General features: G+C 39.9%; 1 protein-coding gene across 1 annotated transcript in view; it reads left to right on the top strand.

The window, feature by feature from the left end:
• Positions 1–22,005, top strand: part of RSPO3 (R-spondin 3) — an 80,823-nt gene extending 58,818 nt beyond the window's left edge. Inside the window, exon 5 of the mRNA XM_080929482.1 lies at positions 21,013–22,005. Within this exon, the coding sequence (XP_080785608.1) occupies positions 21,013–21,209 (197 nt within the window). The 3' untranslated portion in view covers positions 21,210–22,005. The remainder of the gene's footprint in view (positions 1–21,012) is intronic.
• Positions 22,006–22,439: the final 434 nt, after the last annotated feature.

Raw genomic sequence — 22,439 nt, 5'->3', positions numbered from 1 at the left:
AAATCGTTACAAGGTTTCCCTTGTATTTATTTAACTTTAAAACCTAAAATTATCAAGGATGAGCAACTTAACCAACAAAAGCCTATTGTGCTATAGTTATATAGATCAGAATGCAAAAATTGAGATGCCAGCAAGATGGTCTTCCTTGCTGGAGACTCTGGGAAGACTGTCCATTTGTCTCTTTCAGAGTCTCGAGACGACTTACAATTTTAGCCTTGTTGCCTTTTTTTGATCTCCATCTTCACATGCACAGGTTATGAGTTGAGTCTTTTCTGTCTAGCATCCCTTGCTCCCAACTTTTGGGAGCAATTTTCTCTTCCAAGTCTGTGTTTAAGTGGATCAATCAGAAGAGCCTGGGAACGTTTCTCATACCAAGTTCAGCCAGTTTGCGGCTTTACTTCCCTGTGCTGTCTCAGCTGCCTTTTGGCATTTAAAGAAACATGTTCACAGGCTGCCAGGGTTAGACCACGCCCATACCCCCCTCTTTGCAGACTCATTTACCTGCTTACTACAGGAGTGTTTTACAAAATTTGACCGTGCCTCTTTCAAAAGTGAAGGAATCTTTTGGAGAATACTTTATTAGTGGTGCTGAGATGAATGGTTTGCTAGCTAAAGACGGACATTAACTGACATTACTCATTTAGATGGAGTGGGCATCCATGCGGGTGGTTTCCACCATAATCACTGCTGGCAAATTCAGCTAATTCTCTCCAGGTTTTCATTACTACGTCTTTTACCCATCCATTACAGAGATTCCAGAGAGCTAATCCTTCCCACAAACATGGTTTTTAAAAATGTAACTAAGTCTTCTCTCCCCAGCTAACATGAGCTAATTAGAAACCCAACTAGAAGGTGAATGTGATGGGACTCCAGATAAGCCCCGACCATCTGGAGTGATCAATGGCTCCATGCCTGAAAAGTGTTCACTGGGTAATGTTATCAATTTCCACATCTCATCTTCCATTAGCAGTGCAGAGAGAGTGACCAAGGGAAATAAAGAAGAAAAAGGAAGAAGCATGAAATGACATGAGCCACACGAAAAACTCTGCAGGAACAGAATTGCTATCAAATTGTCCTATTTAAGAACGGTTTTTATTTCAGCTTGTGACATCACCACCCGTTTTACTGCCCATGACTCTTATGTTGAACATTTTCTCTGCTGATTTCCTTGTTTAATTTTCATGTCACTGGTGCAGTCAGGCATCTACTGGCTACTCATTCGCTCTGTTAGACTGTAGCAATAACATTCCAGTAGGAGGTAAAATGGGTAGTATATCTACTTAGAAATCTACAGTTTTCTGATAGATTGGGTAATAAAGAAACAAAAGCAGACCGTGTTTCCTGAGACTGAGGGAATAAGCTGGTAAAGCCCCGGAAGGCCTGGGTGGGTTTCCGGTCTGATCTGGTAAAGCCCCGGAAGGCCTGGGTGGGTTTCCGGTCTGATCTGGTAGCATTAATCCAAGTGAACAGATAACCAACGAGTAGACAGATAGGGGGTTTGGGTGGAGCAATAGGACGACTTAGAGAAAAGGGAGGTAGGTGTTCAACAAAAACAAACAGAAAGGAAACAAACAGCAATTGTTGGCTATGTGAAGTCTCTAGACCTTCTGAAACTAAGGTAGTCAACACTGGAGACATAAAATCAAAGTATCAACAAATGAAGTGGCTGTCTGTCTGTGCTGCAGGAGCATGGGAGAAGGTACAGAGAAGCACTTACACACACACACACGCACACACACACATATACACATACACAAATATACATACACACATACCTGTATGCACATACACACATACAAACATACACACATACCTGTATGGACATACACACACACACATACATACACACACTTGTAGGCACATTCACACATACACATACACACACATATACACATACATGTACATGTGTGCATACCCACACATATTTTTTTCTCTGTTAGTAAGCTGTTGAAGGATGTCTGAAGATACTCTTGAATGTACAGTGTCCGGGTCCTGTTCATGTGGCTGTGTCTGATGGCACATATTTGTCAGGGAATCCATGTCTAGTGCTGTTAGTGCTTGCTGACTTTCCCTTCAGTGTGGAACCCCAAACCTTGCTTTCCTTTTAAGTTAGGGGGTGAGGGGCCCATATCAGCAGCAATCATCAACCGACCAATGGGATCTACTTAGTGGCTACCCCAGTGTGGCCATTCGGGTTCTTGTAGAGATTGCTTCAGTTTCTACCTTTCCCCAAGCAATTGCTTCTTACCTGATCGAGAGGGACCTGGAGACCCCTGAATGGAGATCACTGGGTCATTCTGAAGTGGCGGGGGGAGAGCCCAGGGGCTGTCACCACTGTGGGCAGTCCTTGCCTCTTGCAGATCCAGCCGTAATGCCTGACATCCCAGGAAGGACAGACCCTCACAAAGTGGATATCAGAGTGTCTACCATGAGGAGCTGTAACAAGAGGAGTCTCACCGAAGAGAATGAGATGCCACACCAGGTCTGCCCGTTACACTGATCTGAGTGCACCCTTAGAACACCCACTGTACCACAAACCCAGGACATTTTTTGGAACTCGTATGCTCTCTAACAACTTTGTGTGAATTTTTATACAAGCACTGTTTTATTGATTACATAAAATATAAAAATAGAATAAAGCAGTGCTTGTTCTTCATACCTAATTTTACTTTACAAACACAGCAAAGGAAACAGAAGTGCTTTACTTACAGCCATGTGCAACGTGCACGTCTCTTGATAGGTAGCTCACACTGTTTTACACTTAATGTCATACTGTTTTTTAAAAAGAAACATATTTTCACAAATGAAGTCTTAAGAGCTTAAGTATCGCGTCGAAAAGACAGGCACCGAGTAGATGGCTTGGCAGTAATTCAGACGTCAATGTCCAAGGTCATAGCAACTGTCTTATTGCAAATCTTCTCAAGTTAGAGAGAATGGTCTCTTGGGGTTTTATGAAAAATAACCTTTGAAGTGTATGTGGAAGATGTATACAGAAGGGTAACTTTAAATAACTTAACATGTATTCTTAAAAAATACAGTAATAACATTAATTACCATATTAATAATATAGCATATATTATACTTGATAATATAGTATATGTAACATACTATATAATATGGTATAGTACTATATTACTATATCAATAAAATAATGTTCCATGAATAATAATAATGTTACCAGCTAATGGAGGCAGGAACACAACTTGGCTGTGGTCATTTATTGATGTTAGAACTGTTTGCTGTTTTCAGAAGTCACATTATAAGTTTTGATTGGTGTGGCAGATTCCCAGAGCCATGCCCAACCTGCAGAGATACAGCAAATCCTGTCCGGAAATCATCACATGCCTGGCTCACAAAAGCTTAAAGCCTCCACAGTGACCAGTTCTGCGCTGTATTTGATGAAAAGGCATCAGAATCTAATAGAGACAAAATGATTCCCCTACTTTTCTTCCCACATCCCAGCACATCGGGGCAAGAAGCCTACAGATCTTATCTCTGCTTTCTTTATTGATTTTAATCCTTAATAATCTTAATCATCTCTGCATCATTACATTGTCCCCCTAAAAATTCTCTAGTGATAGACGAAGTTTTACAACCATTGACTTTATAACCCCCTTTTATAATTAAGATGGCCTTCAGATACACAAGAAAGTGGTTCATTTTGCTCAGAGAATAAAACTCAAATCATGGATAATTTAAAGATATTTATACTTTTTACACCTTTATTACTGGTGCTGGAGAGATGGTTTCATGGGAAGAAGTATCCTCTTTGTAAACATTAGGACATAAGTTTAGATCTCAGCACACATGCAAAAGGATCTGTGCATGCTTGAAACTCCAGAGCTATGGAAGAGTATATGAATTTCTGGGCTTGCTACCGGTCACCTTTTTGATTCACTGATTTTGACCCAAATGTATAAGTCAACTCCTGACCTCTGAAATTATACACATCCATTAAGGCCACACAAACTCACACAATCTTTTCTATTTCATTAGATCTTGTTTCCTGTGTCACTTTATATGATTTCTAAATACCTCACTTAAATAAAAAATACTTTCCTCAAGATTGAACAAGACAGCATGATTCATTCCTTCAGAGCCTGCCACAGTTTTCTTTCGTTTTCAGGTCCTGTACTTAAATCTTTCCCAAGTCTTTCTTCATTAATTTCCCCAACCATGCTTCCTGCTGCCCTCACTACACCCTCTAAAGTGCAAGTTTCATCGCACTACCCAATAGTCCTTCATTTGGGTGGCATCTCACAGAACACAAAATTCAATGGATTACAGAAAAAGACACAGTTGTTCAAAACCCAAGGGCAACTCAGGTTTCTGAAACTATACAGTGCCACTTCAAAAGAGAATAAAATCCCCAAGATTGTTGCAAGATGATCCAGGATCATATTTCATGACTTTAAAATAAGGCCACATTCCCAAATCCACCAAGGCACCATGTATGTCTGCTGTGGAAAATAATTTAAGCAAGTGAAAGTTGTTTTAAGAACCTTTCAACTTTTCACAACCAGAGGTCCCTTCCTTTTATCCTGTTTCTCTTTCCGGTTGCTGTACAAGATCATCTCTTAGATTTGATCTTAGAAAAACTCTCGTTAGATCTTTGCCTAGATTGGAGCTAAGAGTGGACTGTCAGCCACATGCCCAACCTCAAGGAAACATGGGAGTTCTCTGGAAATTTGAGTTCCAAAAGTCTCTTTTTGAGAAGTCTAGAGATTCAATCATTGCCTTGGTCCCAAAGAGAGTGGAAAGCTGGAATGATTTTTCCGAGGACCATGATGATTCTGAGTGGACTGTAGCCATTCGAATTCAGTATGTGAGGAAGAGGGGCTAACAGGATGAGAAGTTCATAGTAATCAGTAAGGTTTACTGAGACAATTTGTCTGGAACGCAGAATGCTACACACAGGAGAGTACAGGAACGCAGGCATCTATCTCGATTCGTGCCCGTCCTAACTCTGTCTTCATTGCATGATGACCATGAAATAAGAAAGAGAATGCTAAATTGTCACTGAATATAGTCACTACATATAGACCGAGTAGCTACTGCATGATTCAACAAAAAGAAATGTGGAATTACCGCCTGGTTTCAGAGCAATGAACTGATGATGCTCACCAAGGAAACAGGAATATGTCTCTCACGTGCTCCTCCTTATCCACAAAAGCATGGACATGGGTGAGAAACCCACCCCCAGGAGCCTCACAGCACTGTCCTCACCGCAGCTTGGCCTGGCACAGCGCTCCATGTTGGAAAACTAATGGGTCAGAATTAATGTAGAATTTTTATAGAGTAACATCACAGTCTTTGCACAAAAGTTACTGTGTTTAACATAAAAAATAGAAACAAAATTCAGTATCACTTAGATCATCTGTAGAACTTCAGAAGTATTTGTTTAAATACCTTAATAACAATTTAATAGCAAAGTAATAGAAGAAACCATGCTATCTAGACACAAAGAAACACCACAGAAATTATGTTATAATTAACAGTGTCAATACTGAAAAATAAAACTTACAGAGATTTTTTGAGTTCCCTCAAAATGAAAGCAAATTTTTGGTGTTTTTTGCCTTAATCAGGTGTTTACTACGAAAACATATTCCATTTTTTTCTAATAGTATTTTATAAAGAAAATATAGGGCAGGATACCTTCTAATATAAGAAACTATAGTTGTTTTTTTTTTATTTTTTATTTTTTTTCAAATACATCTTTAAGGTTTTAATTAAGTATTTGTGGGTACATATATATACACATATGTATATATGTAACAATAATATAGGAAAAGAGGATATTAATTTGAGGGGATAGGAGAGAAACTAGGAGGGGGTGTACGGAGGAAAGGGGGATGTGATACAGTTCTATTTTAATTAAAATATATTCTTTTTTGTTGTTGTTGAGTTTCACACAGTCTGTGAGTTGTTTCTGGGGTGTTCAGAGCTTTCTGGGTTTGTATCCCATTATCAGTGACTGCATATTATGTCTGTTCTTTTGTGAGTGGGTTATCTCACTCAGGATGATATTCTCTAGATGCAGCTATTTTCTTAAGAATTTGGTTAAGTCATTGTTTCTGATGGCTGAGTAGTACTCCATTGTGTAAATGTACCACAATTTTTGTATCCATTCATCTACTGAAGGACATCTGGGTTCTTTCCAGCTTCTGGCTATTATAAATAGAGCTGCTATGAACATTGTGGTGCATATATCTTTGTTGTGTGTTGGAGTGTCTCTGGGGTAAATGCCCAGAAGTGGAATAACTATAGTTGTTAAGAAAAAGTTCACTACACAACCCGAGTCTAACAGCTTAGCCCCGTGATCCCCTCTCCGGAGGTGGAGGCAGGAGGCTCAGAAGTTCATGGCCATGTGGACTTAGAGGTCTGACTGAGCTAGAGTCACTATTTTGGAAAAGGAGAAAAATGGAAAATATAGTAAAAGAGAAACCTCTTGAAGACTCAAATTTTTGAAATGATCTTTCAAAGGAAACAGTTCCATTTAAAATTATCAAAGAATAAATTGAAAGCCAGCTGTCTTGGAGTTTATATTTTTAAATCTACCAGAAAATAGAACTTTTCCATCTGTGGTTGGAAAGGACCTATAAATAAACATATGCATACACACACACAAACAGTCAGGCACATTTGATACACATGTGTTTACTCTTCCAACCCTCACCCACTGACACACATCGACAGTGATAGACAAACAATGGTGGAAGATTAGAAATAAAACACAGAAACACCTTACTAATACTTATAAAGCAGTGAACATTTAACCACTAAAATGTTTTGAGGAAATTAAGTCACTATGTAACCACTGCAGAAAGCGATTACAAAGAGCTCTCATGCTGGTTGAACAAAGCATGCAGAAAGCATGTTCAGTTATACAGAACAGGAGAAGCAATTATTCCAACAGCTCACACTTCTTCCTGCAGGTGAACTTTCTTACGTTATGAGTGAAATCAATCCATCATGAAGTTTAATATAGCAAATATTAAGTGTGGTAATTAGCTTTTATTGTTTGATGAAGCCTAGAATTCAATAGAGGCTTGTCTACATTTGGACTAGCCTGTGGCATGTCTGTGGCAAATTGTCTTAACATTTAAGTGGTGTGGTAAGATGCAGCCAGATGTTTTCAACACTCTTCTCTCGGCTGGGTAGATTGGGACGCCAGGCAGGCAGCAAATAGAAAATCTGAACTATCTAAGGGTCCAGACACCAACCTGAACACAGGAGAACAAGCGAGCAAGCAAGTATGCATGCTGAGATCTCTCTCTGCTCTTGTCTATGGGTACGATCTGACCCAGATACCTCAAGCATCTTTTTCTGTGACTTCCCTGTGGTGATGGCTGTACCTGGAATTGTGAACTAGATAAACCTTACTCATCTAAGTTGCTTTTATGACAGGGTTTGTTTTTTCGCAGCAATAAATATAAAATTAGAATATTAAGTTTCTATGAGCGCCTCGGCTTGAATGCTTGCCTGGTGTTAGGAACAGAACCCAGGCCTTTGTGTGTGTTCAGCATGTTCCACACCGCCATAGTACAACCTCAGCTCCCGTGTGTTCTTCAAGCGAGTTATGACAAGAGTTAGAAACAGTGTACAGCAAAGGAGGACAAAGAAAACAGTGAATCAAAGCAAAGAAAATGCACTTAAGAATATTCAAGCATGCGACAATTATCTTTATGTAATCTGTAAGTAGCTGGAAACACTAATTAGCAGTCATAGAAGGCTGTAATGTGTTTAGCAAAAATGTCACAAAGTACACACTTCTAGGTTGTTGTGTGTTTTTCCTGTTATGGGAATCAATATTACAGTTATTTATTCCACCCATAGGACAGTAAACCCTTCAAACTACAGACAGGATGGACTGTCATAGAACTAGAAATAGACAGCATAGAGAACTCATGCAGAAGAGGGGAGGATAATGCCACAGTTTCTTGTGTAATCCATCTTGCAAATCTGTCAGCAAAGACGAGGCATCCAGTCCTGTCAATCACGGAGGCAGACAGCTCGGGTAAGGGAGGAAGTGGAGCAGAATCAAACATGGCTATCAACACTTCCTTTTCTGTCTCGGAAGAACAAAATTCTGAGTCCAATTCTTGGAGCAAGTAGAAATTTATCCAAATGAAAATCAAATGACACACATCCAGAGAACTGTCTATCTTTGGAGTTTGTTCGGTTCTTCAATTTACCCAGCTGGAGCAGATTTCCGAAGCCGAGTTCTGTTCAGCCTTTGGAAACAAAGGCTTCTCCAGCTAATTAAAAGGCTATATTTCATCAAAGATGAAGACAATGCCCTTGGCTTAGAGATTCCCATCTTAAAACAATAGCAACAAAAGCTTCTGCTGAAGGGTCACTGTGCAGAGATTTGAGAACATCTCTTGCACACATGGATGGGTAGACAATGTGCAGCTGTAGGAAAACGGTTAAAGCTAAATGAACTTTTATTCAGAAGTCTACCAAAAGTTCCATGCTTCTACTACCTTATATCAAAAAGAAAATATCAAAACCTAAATATCAAGGGTCGACTGGGCAGATGGCTCACTGGGTAAAGCGCCCGAAAGGCGGGGAATGTCTCAGACACAGCACTCAGGGGCTGTGAGCAAATTCTATCAAAAGCAAAGAAGTGTGCACAGAGAGAAGGGAGCAGAGAGAAAAGAAGGCTTTTATAAAATGGAGAGAGCCGCTGCTGTCTGAAATCACTTCCCTGGCTGCCTGGTGCACAGTCAATGTCCAGGGCCTGCCTGGGCAGGTCAGCCAGCAAGCGGCTCACCAGAAGGGGCAGAAGCTTGCCAACTCTTTTGTCCTGGGTATGGAAGACAGAAGTATGCCTTCTCTATGGCTTGTCTCTGGCCCCCCAGTGTACCTATCTGCCTGTTGGGTATCTGGCTAGAATCTAGTCCCTCAGATGGAGCTGGGAAAACATGAGTCAACTCAGAAAAATTTAGACCAGGAAAATGCAGATACACAAAGCAAATTTCTTTTGAAAACGTAAGCTTTCTGAGCATTCTGGCCTATAGACAGGACTTGTGGCCTTCCTAATGGCTGGTGTTATGACTGTTTTAAATTGGCACAGAATTTCTAAGGAAGAATTTGGAAACTCTTTGAAATGAACTAATTACAGTCAGGAAGTAAAGAAGTTTCTCCAAACCTACTGGAGCTGCTGCATAGATACGCTGACCAATAATTGTAAATACGTTTATAGGGAACTTACAGAAAATATGATTTATGTACTTTACATTCTAAATCTGCATATAGAGATTTCTTTAGAGTCTTTTCGCTGCCTTTAATGTTTAAATTAAGAGAACTTGCTGAAATTATTTGAAAAAATCACTCACCCTGCCACTCTTTGATAATTCAACTAACTTCAAATCAAAAGATGTATGTCCTGAACACGCTTAGACTTTGATTCTTGTCATCATTCTTTAGCAAGTCAGCATAATCACTTCCTCACAAGTTGTAGATAATGTGTTATGTATGATAAAGAGTCTCAAAATGATCCAAAGTATATTAGACTGTAGGTTATACGTAACTTCTACTTCATTTTACATAAGACACTGGGTGTCCCAGAGGGCAACTGTATTTGATGGGAACCTCACACAGGCTTACAAGTGTTCTAACGAAACAAGGAAGGAAATGGGGTGGGCAGGGAGAAGGGAAGCTGCGTAGTATCCATATATCACAAATAAAGGTGATGGTTTGAGAAGACATCTCGGTTGTTAAGAATACTTGTTGTAGGGTTGTGGAGATCTGATTTCATATCCCCAGCACTCACATAGAGAGTTGTGTGTGGCCACATATCCACCTGTAATCCCAGAGCTGTCATGAGACAGTGAGCTCTCTGGGACTGGATGGCTGTCGGTCTAACTCTAGGTTCAGTAGGAGACCCTGACAAACAAAGGAATAAGGTTGAAAATAGTATGAGAGAATACCTAATGTCCTCTCTCTCACACTCACTCTCTCTCTCTCTCTCTCTTTCTTTCTCTCTCTCTCTCTCTCTCTCTCTCTCTCTCTCTCTCTCTCACACACACACACACACACAAACATACATGCATACACATACACAAAGAACATGAGCATAGAAGTCTATTTTGGAGATATTTATTAATATTTTGAAAAGATTAGGTTCAAATTGAAATTTTTTAATAAGACATAATACTCTTTTTATGATCATGTTTCTCATTTTATAAAAATATTAATGCCTATACACTGCTCACTGGTTCAATATTGGTATGAATGTTATGAGAGTAGCCAGTGACTTCTTCACTGAATCCAAGGCATGATGCATAAGATAGAACTCATGCTTGATACCACTGATAAAGCCAACCGTCCATGGCTAGGTGAGTCATGTGTCCTAGGGAACAGCTTATTACTATTATCCTGCTAAATGGAAATAACATTAAATCAACTCGGCCTGGCTTATCCTTAGACCCACACCTTCCTGCAGCTCTCAACCCTCGCTGGGGAAGCTGTGTCTTTTAGTAAATAGCAGTTGACAAAGAGACCAGCAACTGGTCAAGGTGCAAAGAATAGCATAGTCACCCCAAAGGGGGTATCTGTGTCACACTTGCTCCTTCCGAGGCTCAGGGGTCCTCACATAAAGGAGTGAGAGAAAGCCTGTGAGAGTCAGAGGCAGTAGACAATTACAGAGACAGCATTTCCCGGGCAGAGCAGGGCAGATGCACGTGTGGCTCACAGTAGTTGTGACAGCCCGTATGGGACCTACGTAGGACATGCAAGAGATCAAGCCAAAGTCCCATCACAGGAAGACAAGAAGTCACAAAACCCCACCCTTAAACTGAAGAGCTGTTAGCAACTGATGGTTTCTGCAACAGGGGAAATTGTTGTTGTGGTTGTTTGTTTGTTTTGTTTTTTCTGGAATTCAGCTCCCAAGAGGCTACCAATGCTCCGTAAAATGGCCCTGTACATGCTGGCAGAATGAAATAGACTCAGTGGGTGTAAAAAAAACAAATAATTAAAACTGGGAGGGTAGTCCAGCCGGGGCACTGACGGGGGAGAGCTGAGAGTACGCTTGATCAGAATACCTCCTCAGGTAATAGAAACGCCTACAAATTCCTGAATTGTGAGTATTATTTCACCCTGTAGTGCATGAAAGTTTACAGCTGGCACATAAAACAACCAAAGTAGCCTATGCAGAATGATTTGTTGGTGTTAGCTGTCATATAGATAAGGTAGTCTTGAGTTTGATTACTACCAAAGAAATGAACCCCAACATTTAATGAGTTAAATTGGAATGAGTTTAAAAATACTTTGGACATTAAGCGATTAACAGAAATAATGCATATGCTTATCCAGTATTAGGAATGTTTAAACCTCAACATGTCATTCAAAATGTGCTACTCGGACATGTACCAGTCAAGACATTGCAACATATAAATTAATATGTTTGATTCAGTGCCCAAGAGTTTTGTAATCAGACCTTATGTGGTAGAAGTTATTTCAAAACTAAGACGTCTTAAACTAAAAAATACTTAAAGAGCTAGCCTCAAATGAACATTTAGACAAATAACAAGGCAACTTAAGAGAAATAAGACCCCCAAAATAATATTAAATATAAAATATTTAATATAGTGTCATGCCCTACCCTGTTTTAAAAATATCATATAGCAAGGTTCATTTTACATTCAAAGTGAGCACATTTTTTAAAATACTGCAAATAGTTTGGATTTTTAAAAATTGGCTACTTTCTCCAGTTTTCACTTTTAATTCGTTTAATGCTGGCTCCAACAAGAAGATGTAGTACTAGGTAAGATCCAGGGCCATCAGGTTTCTAGAGGGCATATGTAAAAATGGAGCTTAGGCTGGGGGCAGCAGAGTTCATGGTTTGGGACTGAGTTCTCACTGTGTGAAGGGTCATAGAAAACTTTGTCAGGACATGAACTGAAAATCAAATTTCAGTGACTAATGAACGTAAACACAAGATAAGTGGGAGAAATCTCTTAGGAGGTTTTTTTAAAGGCACGGAACAGATAGCTCAGTGGTTAAGAGCACTTCTCTCTGAGGACCTGAGCTCCATTCCCACATGTCAGCCTCCCACAGGGGGTTCCCTGTAACTCCAGCCCTAGGGAATCCGGGCCCTCCTCACACCTCTGCAGTCAGCATGCACACCTACATCTGTGCAAGCAAACACTCAAACACAGGAAATAAGAAATGGTTAAATCATTACAAAGATGTTCTTAAAAATGTTTTTAAGAGTAAAGGTTGGAAAACATGCAATAGCACGTTTATGAAGATAAAATGGTTCATCAAAAGACTGTGTTCAAGTCTCAGTAGAATTTCAAGAGCCTTTCATTTATTTTGGTAATAAAAATATAAAACCACCTGATAATTTTGGAAAGGGGTAAAAACATTTTTATGGTGGTACTTTAATAGCAAAATCGTGTTTCTGAATTGAATATAACAAATATACAATAGAGTTGTGTTTGTGTATATAGTGTGTGTGTATGTATAGTGTGTGTGTGTATAGTGTGTGTGTATAGTGTGTGTATATATAGTATGTGTATGTATAGTGTGTGTATGTATAGTGTGTGTGTATAGTGTGTGTGTAGTGTGTGTGTGTGTATAGTGTGTGTGTGTAGTGTGTATGTATAGTGTGTATATAGTATGTGTGTATAGTGTGTGTATAGTGTGTGTGTATGTATAGTGTGTATGTATAGTGTGTGTATAGTGTGTATGTATGTATAGTGTGTATGTGTGTGTATAGTATGTAGGTGTGCATGTGTATATAGTGTGTGTGTATGTATGTATAGTGTGTGTGTATAGTATGTGTATATATAGTGTGTGTGTATAGTGTGTGTGTGTGTATAGTGTGTGTGTGTGTATAGTGTGTGTGTGTGTGGGTGTTTCAGCTGGGCTAGGCTCCATCTGTCTCCAGACACCAGCTCTGTAGTTACAGGTAGTCACAGCTCTATTTGGAGGCTAGAGTTTCAACTGTACAAGTATAGGTTGTCTTGCTTCCATAGCAAGTGCTCTTATTCCGGGACCTCTCTGCCCAGTGTAGCCATCACTTCTCACCCAAGGTTTAACTTTCTGTTGTTCTCCACTCGAATTCAACTGTGGTCCTGACACATTACTGATATGTTGTAGAAATAAAGGACCCATGTGCTGCCCACTCAGACCAACCTCATTTTTGTGTCTCTCATATCTGCCTTGTTGTGATAGAGTCTCCCTTACAAGCCTTCTCAGTTCCATGGGCTCTCACTGATCACACTGCTGGTGTTTCAGTGGCCTCAGTGTAGTAGCTCAGAACCTTAGCACAGTCCTCTGACCTCACCGAGTCACAAGAACTGGGGTGGATACAGAAAAGAGGAAATTAAAAAAGACAGACGCAGCAACGTAACTTTTATTGCAATGTCGTCATGGTTGTCTTCACGAATAATTATCTGTTATTGTTAATCTCCTAACATGCCTAGTATATAAACTAAACTTTACCATGAGAAAATGTGTGGGGTTGAGTTCACATAGGGAACAGAGGCCGTGGCAACTGTTTAGCAAACCCTCATTTTTTCTTATTTTCAAAAAGTTAAAAAGCATACAGACACAACATTCTTAACTACAAGTGTCTGGTCATAGAAGGGTTCATTGAATTTTTGTAATCATTACTGTTTTAAATATATGTTGCCTGAAATTTGAAAAAAAAAAAAGATTGATTGTATTAGGGATGGGACCTATATCTTTGCACACAGTAGGCCAGCAGGCTGCCCATGAGCTCACAGCTCTCATTTTGCTTTATTTTGAAACAAGTTCTCACTAAGTAACCCAGGCTTACCTTGAATTTGATTGAGACCTTCCTCAGCCCCAGGAGTAGGTGGGATTACAGGTGTACATCTCCAGAATTGCCCCCACCCTCTGTGATTCCTCCCCCCCCCCGGGGGGCCCAGGGCACCTGCCTAAGAAGCCTATGTAAAATAGGCGAGCCTGGGTGAAAGCTTAGAAAGCAAGGATGGTGCCCTGAAGAGGTCATGTGGCCAGAGAATTTAACATGAGTCTAAGGTAAGGCAACGGATCCTAGAAATTGTGATCCCGGTTAGCACGTACACGGGATCAGAAGACGTTATGGGGGGCGGGGCACGGGGATACAGGGATGAGCCGGAAGACGAATGTGAGGCCAGCCAAGTGGGTGAAGAAGCAAACAGGCAAAGTCACAGAGGACAAGAGCCCGACGGCTGTCTTAGGAAGCTTGAGTTTATCTGCTCCCACCTCCTAACATGTACATGTAGTGTCTAACCTTAAACGTTTTCTCCCCCCGCCCCCCGAATTCTGAAAAGAGCGTGATGTGCATAGGCGCGCCTCTTAAAATTTGCTTTTCCTACTGAGAGTAAAACACAAATCTAAATCTTAACAGAAGCCATTGATCAGAGAGCTGTTGCTAATGGACAGTATATAATAGGAGACATACTAATATGCCAAATTAACCTTGGCTAATTAGTCAAAAGCATCCTACAAGTCAAGTGGAAAAGGAAGAGAATTGACTTGTCTATGATCGGACAGAGTACATAACTTGGATAGCTTTGAATTTGAAGTCGAGGAAATTAAATGTCTGCTTAATTTGTCTATAAAAGATGTCTAGTCTCCTACCGTATTTTAACTGTATTTCCTAAAATTGCAGCAGAGGCAGAAGTGAATGTATTTTAGTAAAACAAAGAAGCAGAACAGGACCGAGGACTTGAACAGGTTTCTCCTGTCAGCTCTGCTGGCCACTAACATAGCCGAGAAGGACATTTGGCCTTGACGCCTGTCAGCTGTGTTCCTCAGCACTGGGTCATGCTGTCCTGTGTTTATATAGCCCGCGGGCCAACTGCCTTTTAAGTACATATTTGCACAACCGATCATAACTGCTGCGCAGAAATACCTGTACTGTAGCCCGTCCCTGCAACCTTCCTTCAGTGCCACAGTAACTGGAACTATCGAAAGTTACATGTATCCTTTGGACATACAAACATGGCCAAATTTAGATTCACAAATCAGACTAACTCCCTTTTAACAGATAAAGCCACAGGCTACTGTTGGGATGAACCCCACTAACGGCCTAGCGGGTAAATTTTATCTTTCTGAAGGGTTATTTCTGTAGCTGGTTAGAGTCATGGAATGGGTGATGTTTATTTCTCTGTCTAGAATGGGAAATACACCTTAAGATGAATTACTTAAAGCTCCTTAGCTCCCCCTAATGGAAAATTTGAGAACTTCACAAATAAACCCCTCAAACATTTCTAAGTGGCAGAAAAAAGCAAAAACAACCCCTTGCTATTATAATCTAAGTAATTGTTGTTCCTTCTGATTCCAGGGCAAGTGCCTCTCCTTCATGTCTTCATAATTTAAGAGCTTGCCTTACGGATAACTAGGATTGATAAAGTCATTGCAGATTTTACATCGTGATGAAAAATTTAGTAACAATGTAATCTCAACTAAATTTTAACTGCACAAATTTAAGAAAAATGGCTTCTCTTATTTCTCTAGAAATAGAGTTTTCATGTGTAGCAGATAGTCAATATTAACTCAGAAGGTTTTGTGTGTGTGTGTATGTGTGTATGTGTGTGTACAGTGATATATATATCATATGTAATATATAAAATATAATTATATACATTTATATACATGACTTTTGTTCAATACTATATATGTTGTGTATATATGTGTGTGTGTGTGTAAAATGTATGTAACAAGAATAAAGAAACCGATGCTGTCAACACAAGAGTAGCAAAGGCCATGGAAGGAATTTAGGGATTTGAGGGAGGGACTGGAGGGAGCCACAGGGAGGGAAGAAGAGACATAATTCTATTTTAAATAAAATTATTGGGAATAAAAGAAAATACTTAAAGAAGAAAGAAGGAGGTAGAGGAAAGAAAGTTAAAGGAAGAAAGAGAAAGAGAGAGAGAAAGAAAAAAGAAAGAAAGAAAGAAAGAAAAAGAAAGAAAGAAAGAAAGAAAGAAAGAAAGAAAGGAAGGAAGGAAGGAAGGAAGGAAGGAAGGAAGGAAGGAAGGAAGAAAGTTAGTTCAGCTTAGTTGCTAGCTACAGACTATAAAAGCCACATCTTAGTCTGGGACGCACTGTGTAAGAACGTTTTACAAAGTCACCTATATTTAGAGCTAGATCTACAGAAGCTTCCAGACAGTGCTTATGCTAAAGACGTTATGTGGTTTTCTCATCAGTAGAAAATAATTTCACAGTCCCATCGTTGTCTATTACAGATTCACATTTGTGACGCTAATTTTTATCAAGTCCTGAAATCATGTGTGGCTTCTCTGTCTGCACAGAGATTCCAGTTACCCTTTGGGAAGTCAGTCTCTTACAGGAGGGCCTTGGGAGACGAATATGTCTAAGAGACATTGGTGTGTGGGAAGGAAACTGACAAAGATTAAATGTATAAAACTGTGGAGCTGAATTATAAGCACCAGCAGAACTCCCTCTGTGGATTGGTTACATATAACAAACATGTGGGAAATGAAATGTCACATGTTGAAATATGCAGTCACTGGTTTCTGTTTTTTCTCCCTTCATAACTTATCCCACAACTCTCTAAATTCCCCTGTGTTCTGGGGTTCTGAGACTTGTCCTTCCAGAGTTTTTAATAACGCTGGAACTTCCGGACAAATTCCAAAAACGGCGATTGAATCCAGCACTCCTCTGTAACTTCCTATATATAGACTGTGACCAAACCACGAGGGCATACCTTCGGTGTCCCAGGTCACCGTGTCCTCGAACGACATCACCTGTTGACATCATCCACTGCCTACCCTGACCTCTTCCTCACCAGCCTGACAACCTTCCTGGTCTTTCAGGTGTAACTTAAACGTGATCTGAAGAATTACATTCAGTCTCTTTTAGGGGAGTCCTGTGCTTCCGTGTTCCCTTGTGGTTGCCTCCTGCTCAGCTGGTCATGTGACCACCATTGTCATCTCCTCTCCACATCTCTCCTGTGCACTCAGGGTAGAGCATACCTTTAGCACTAGGTGAAGACTAACATCATGCTGATGCTCTGTAGTCATGATATTAGCTTTGGTTTATCACGTGACTGCCATGTCAGGCACCATGCTGAGAATTCCACAAACAACTTATTCAAATGTTAATAGTTTAGCAAGGAGAAAAGACTGTTTGTATCTGAAGTATCAGTTAATCCTGAGGCTTATCAGAATCTTGCAAAAGGTTATGCAACTACTTGAATTGGACAAAGAATCTGAGCAGTGTTCTCTGACCCTAAGGATGGTATTCGAAAACTTCACAGCAAGTGGCTGTGAAGACAAAACTCTGTTGCTCTATTTTCCTCTTTTCTAAAAGACTCTCACAGACTATGTTATAAACAATAGAAGCTTACTTATCACATGGATCTGGAGACCAGAAGGCTAAGAATGATGCGTTGCTGTTTCATAAGGATTCTCCAGCTGCATGATTAATGTTAGGAAAGGCCCCATGGGAAGACCAGCAGCCTCAAACGACTTGGACCCCTGGGATCTCTCAGACACTGAGCCACCAACCAGGCAGCATAAACCAGCTGATATGAGGCCCCCGACACATATACATGGTCTGACCTCAGTGAGAGAAGATACACCTAACCCTGAGAGACTCGAGGCCCAGGGAGTGGGGAGTTGTGGGGTATGGGGTGGGGGAGTGGGGACATAATCATGAAGATGGAGGCAGGGGAAGAAGATATGGGATAAGTTGGGGACAGACTGGAGTGGGTTGAAGTCTGGACTGTAAAAAAGTGATTAAAGAATGAAAATAAATAGATTTTAAAAACCAACCACAACAAAAAGAAAAGCCAGTAAGTATGATTTCTCCTCAAACCTACTTTAGGTAGAACACAGGGGAAAATGAATGTTCTTTCAGTCATTAGAATGTGTCAGAATCCAGTCAGGCCCACCTATACATAGTCATGAGCACCATACACATGTATATGCAGTGAAGGGCAACACACACACACACACGCACACACACACACACACACACACACACACACACACACACACCACATTGTTTTAATTGAAATGCTTAGCTTGCAAAGTTGCAAAAGAGTCACAAAATAACTATTAACCACATCAATGAAAACTCACCAAGTTACTACAATAGAAACAGAAGTCCCTTTAATGAAAACCTTACAAAATTATCCCCAATTGCACGTGATTTTCTAATAGACTGCAGCCACTCTGGGCATGTCTATTTTATTTCTTGGACAAGAGTAGAATGTATTATTTGTGCAGAAAAATAGTGAGCATTTCCAACTACTAACACATGGCCTGTGAAGAAAAGAACAATCCCATTTAGTTTCCTCTTGTGCAATAACCCTCCAGTGGGCAGCAGCCATGTACGATGTGCTAGCTTTCTGTTACTTTAGCTGGGCCTCCGTTTTCACTTGCTGCCCAGACTAAATAGCTATTCCTTGGACAATAAACACATAATACTAAACTTCAAGATGCTTCCATCAAATGATCCTGCCTCTCTTAAATAATCATATAGGTTTGTTAATAAGCAGAAATACCTTGAAATTTGAATTTTTTGTCACAAGTGGCAAAAAAAAAAACCCACAAATCAACCCATAACCAACAAAGAAACAATACATTTCTTATGTTTCTAAAAATTATGGCTGAAGGCAGATGCTCACAGTCAACCACTGAACTGAGCACAGGGACCCCAATGAAGGAGTCAGAGAAAGAACTGAAGGAGCTGAAGGGGTTTGCAACCCCATAGAAAGAACAATATCAACGAGACCCCCCATACCTCCCAGGGACTAAACCACCAACCAAAGTGTATGGAGGGACCCATGGGTACAGTCACATATGTAGCAGAGGATGGCCTTTTCTAGAATCGACAAGAGAAGCCCTTGGTCCTGTAAAGGCTCGATTCCCCAGTGTAGGGGAATGTGAGGGCAGGGAGGTGGGAGGAGATGGTTAGGAGGGAGAGCACTTCATAAAGCAGGAGGAGGGGTGATGGGTTAGGGGGTTCCAGAGGGTAAACCAGGAAAGGGGATAACATTTGAAATGTAAATTCATAAAATAACCAAGAAAAAAAATTACTGCTGGGATCACAGCTGTAATGTGTTGGATCATCATCAAGAGAACTATGTCAAACACTGAAGTTCTGGGTAATTTCCATTAAAGTAACATTTTTGTTTGATGTCAGTAATTCCTGAAGAATTTCGGAATGATTTCTGTTGACCTCTTTTAGAGTTGAACTCGAACACCCTCAAGGTGGCTCTGAAACTAGAGCTACTGTGTCATCCATTGCTTGCAAAACCCCCCTGAGAAGGAGGAAACGTGTGAAAAACTAGGGTTGGCTGGGCCTGTGAAGGGTTGTGGAGCTGAAATTATGCTGCATGGTCAGAAAAGGGAGTTTACTTTTCAGGCTTGCTTACTTAGGTCACTTCTCAAGACAGCGCTACCAAAATGTCATGTGAACCGATAAGAAGGCCTAGGGTCTGTCTTTAGAACTTTTACCAACACAATATTTCTTAAGGGACATAGGAAAATGAACTTGGACACTCGGTGGATAAGTAGTTGAGCTTAGCAGTCGCAGCTGACCGCTTTGGTCCAACTTCATATGCCTCAAATAACTAAGTAACTTGATACTTGTTTCACCCTCTTCTGGACTCTCATCTTTTTTATTAATTGTCCTATTAGCATTCAACAATTGGATGTGTATTTTGTTAACCTCAACCAGGCAGGTTTTCTCAAACAACTGGATGATTTTATAAATACAATCTCATGACAAAGCTATTCAGGGCATAAAGCCGTTAATCTGAGGAGACGGAGGTGTCCCAATATACATATGAAATATTAATAACAACATTCCCTGGGATTCTGTCACCAGAGCACCAGAAAAGAAGCCAAACCACCAAATTCAATATTTGCAGTCTGTTTCAGGACATAAAAATATTTTGGTTCTCTTACACAAATAATTTTTCCAAAGTACTTTCATCCATAGTGAATGTCTCAGTGTAGGCAGACTGATTTCAAAGTTTGCATGGCTGAGTGTGGGCTATAAATGTTTAAGACTTGTCACATCAAAGACTAGGTGGTTCCAAGGTTTAGTTTATAATGAATTGATTTGAGTATAATCTCTTATTGTTACATATGTGCTAATGAATCTTACTAAAACCATATCCTTAAAAATTATAAATTTTATGTAAAAAAAAGTTTACCTCACAAAAGTTAACTTTCTATTCTTAAGGAAATAGGAAAAAAAATCCATCCATTTTGGTGTCTTGGCAAAATGCTCAGTTTTTTGATGGTTATTGAATAAAAGTGAATAAGATTTACATTCATTCTGGATCTGTAAGGGACACAGAGTCCCTACCCACGTGGGTACCTTCATGCTCATGTTCATCTCAACGAAAAAATAATCCCCTCACAGTATGAGTCTGAATTAAATCTGTGCTGTGAATCCACTTCAAGGTCAAGCGCCTCCACAGAATACAGGATACATCTGAGAAATATCTGCTTCATCAATTAAAAACAAAATGGTTCCGTCCTTGTAAGTTACACTATAGCAGTTTTGATGAATCATATCAACACACCCTGTGCACAGAGAAGTTGCAAAGTGAATTAATTTCACTCTGTGCTAAACTAAACCATAATTATTTTGGTATGCATTACACCCTATCATTTCCATATTTGTTATACAAATCAATTCTCGTAGATCACGGCTTGCAGATATATAATGGCTATTTGTAAATTTGAGTATAAAGAAGTGCTGTAAATATGAAGCAGATAAATTTACATACTAATAGAGTTTCTATAGGGTAAAATAATGTATGCTAAGTTTTCCATTTGGTATGCATAAGTGGCTATCATGTAAAATAAATCCCCTAATTCTATTAGTCACAGAAATTCTATTAATTTAACAAAGGCAACTGAGCGAAAGGCTTAAAAGGTACATGTTCCCTATCTATGAGTATAGCATGTAACTTGAGGGGGAAAATTATGCTTTTAGCAAGTTAAAATAACCAAGGAGAATATAATTGAATATGATTTTGAAATGAATGTCCTTTTATTTTAGGAAAAAAAGGCAGAGAGCGAAAACGAAAAAAACTCAGTGAAGAGGAAAGGAAGGAAAGAAGCCCCTCCGACAGTAAAGGTCTGGAGTCCAGCAGAGAGACCCCAGAGCAGAGGGAAAGCAAGGAGAGGCCGCAGCAGCAGAGGAGAAGAGTCGGAGACAAACCACAGAGACCGGTATCGGCTGGCACTACACACTAGAGGGTCCTGTGAGGTCACTGTAGACTCACGATGCTGCTATCTCAACCGGATGTCCAGGACAGTGTTCTAGCCATGGGCCACTCTGTCTAAACAACATTCCTAATAGTTGCTATATTCTTCATACAAGCATAGTTAAGAACAGCAAAGAGCCAAACGTTCAAAGAAGGGACACTTTCAGATGGTTATCTTATGTGCTTCTGTGTATTTTTAAAAGACGAGAAAAAGCAAATCTGTACATAATTATCAATAAGCTATAAGATATCCTCAGTGTAATGATGACAGCAGGAGAAGAACCATCTTTTCTTTATCAAAAAAAAAAATCCTTCAAATAATTGTCTTTAAGAAGCAAAAGATAATTCTGCAACTTCAAGAAAAAAAAATACCATGTCCCTCAGAACAAAGCTTTGTCAGGGGGAGAGAAACATCTCCATGCACAGGGTGGATTTGTCCTGGAGAAAGTTGAGCCTGTCATTTGGAATCCTAGAGTTTATCACCACGGAAGCAAGTGTTTTAAGATCACTGCTGTTACCCTCATCTGCAAAAAAAAAAAACTGAACATGCATAACAGAGTTAAATATACTGTGTGGGCTTGGAGTAAGACAAGCTGTGGAAGAAATCATGGAGCTGGAGGTCACCGTATGCTTTCCAGAACTGTGAGAGGTTTTAGCCGCCTGGAACATGGCTCCAGTCTATATTAGCACTGTGTGGTTGATCTTCCACTACACCTCGGTTTATATGAGTAAACATGTACCTGTGACTTTCTTCCAAAAGCAAAACCAAGCATATTAGAAGAAATCTCTGACCTTATAGAAAACAAAGCTATAGTGAGAAGAATGTGACATGTTTGCAAAGCTGAGTGTTTTTCTTTCATACGGAGGGAAAACTATTTTATTACCTGTTTAAGGGTCCACCTGGAACTAAAGGGAGACTACTTTCTAACAAGGTGTATCTAGTAGGAGAGAAAGCCACCACAATAAATATATTTGTTAATAGTTTTTAAAGCTTGGTTCACTTTGTTTTATTGGGTAAGAGTTCTAGACTCATGAACTAGAGAAAAGGAATCTGCTCTATGGGAGAACCTGGTCTTACAACTTTAGAAGACAGGGTTCTCCATGAATCCATCGTTGCCTGAGTCAATAGAAGCTTACTTATGGGATGCTAGGAGATATTTATTAATTTTTTCTTTAATGAATAAGTATTATGGGCACATAAGCTTCCCTAAGTGATCTC

This window comes from Micromys minutus (genome assembly GCF_963924665.1).
Source record: "Micromys minutus genome assembly, chromosome: 15".
NCBI lineage: Eukaryota > Metazoa > Chordata > Mammalia > Rodentia > Muridae > Micromys > Micromys minutus.
The sequence above is the reverse complement of the archived record's forward strand: the minus strand, read 5'-3'. Positions and strand labels throughout refer to the sequence as shown.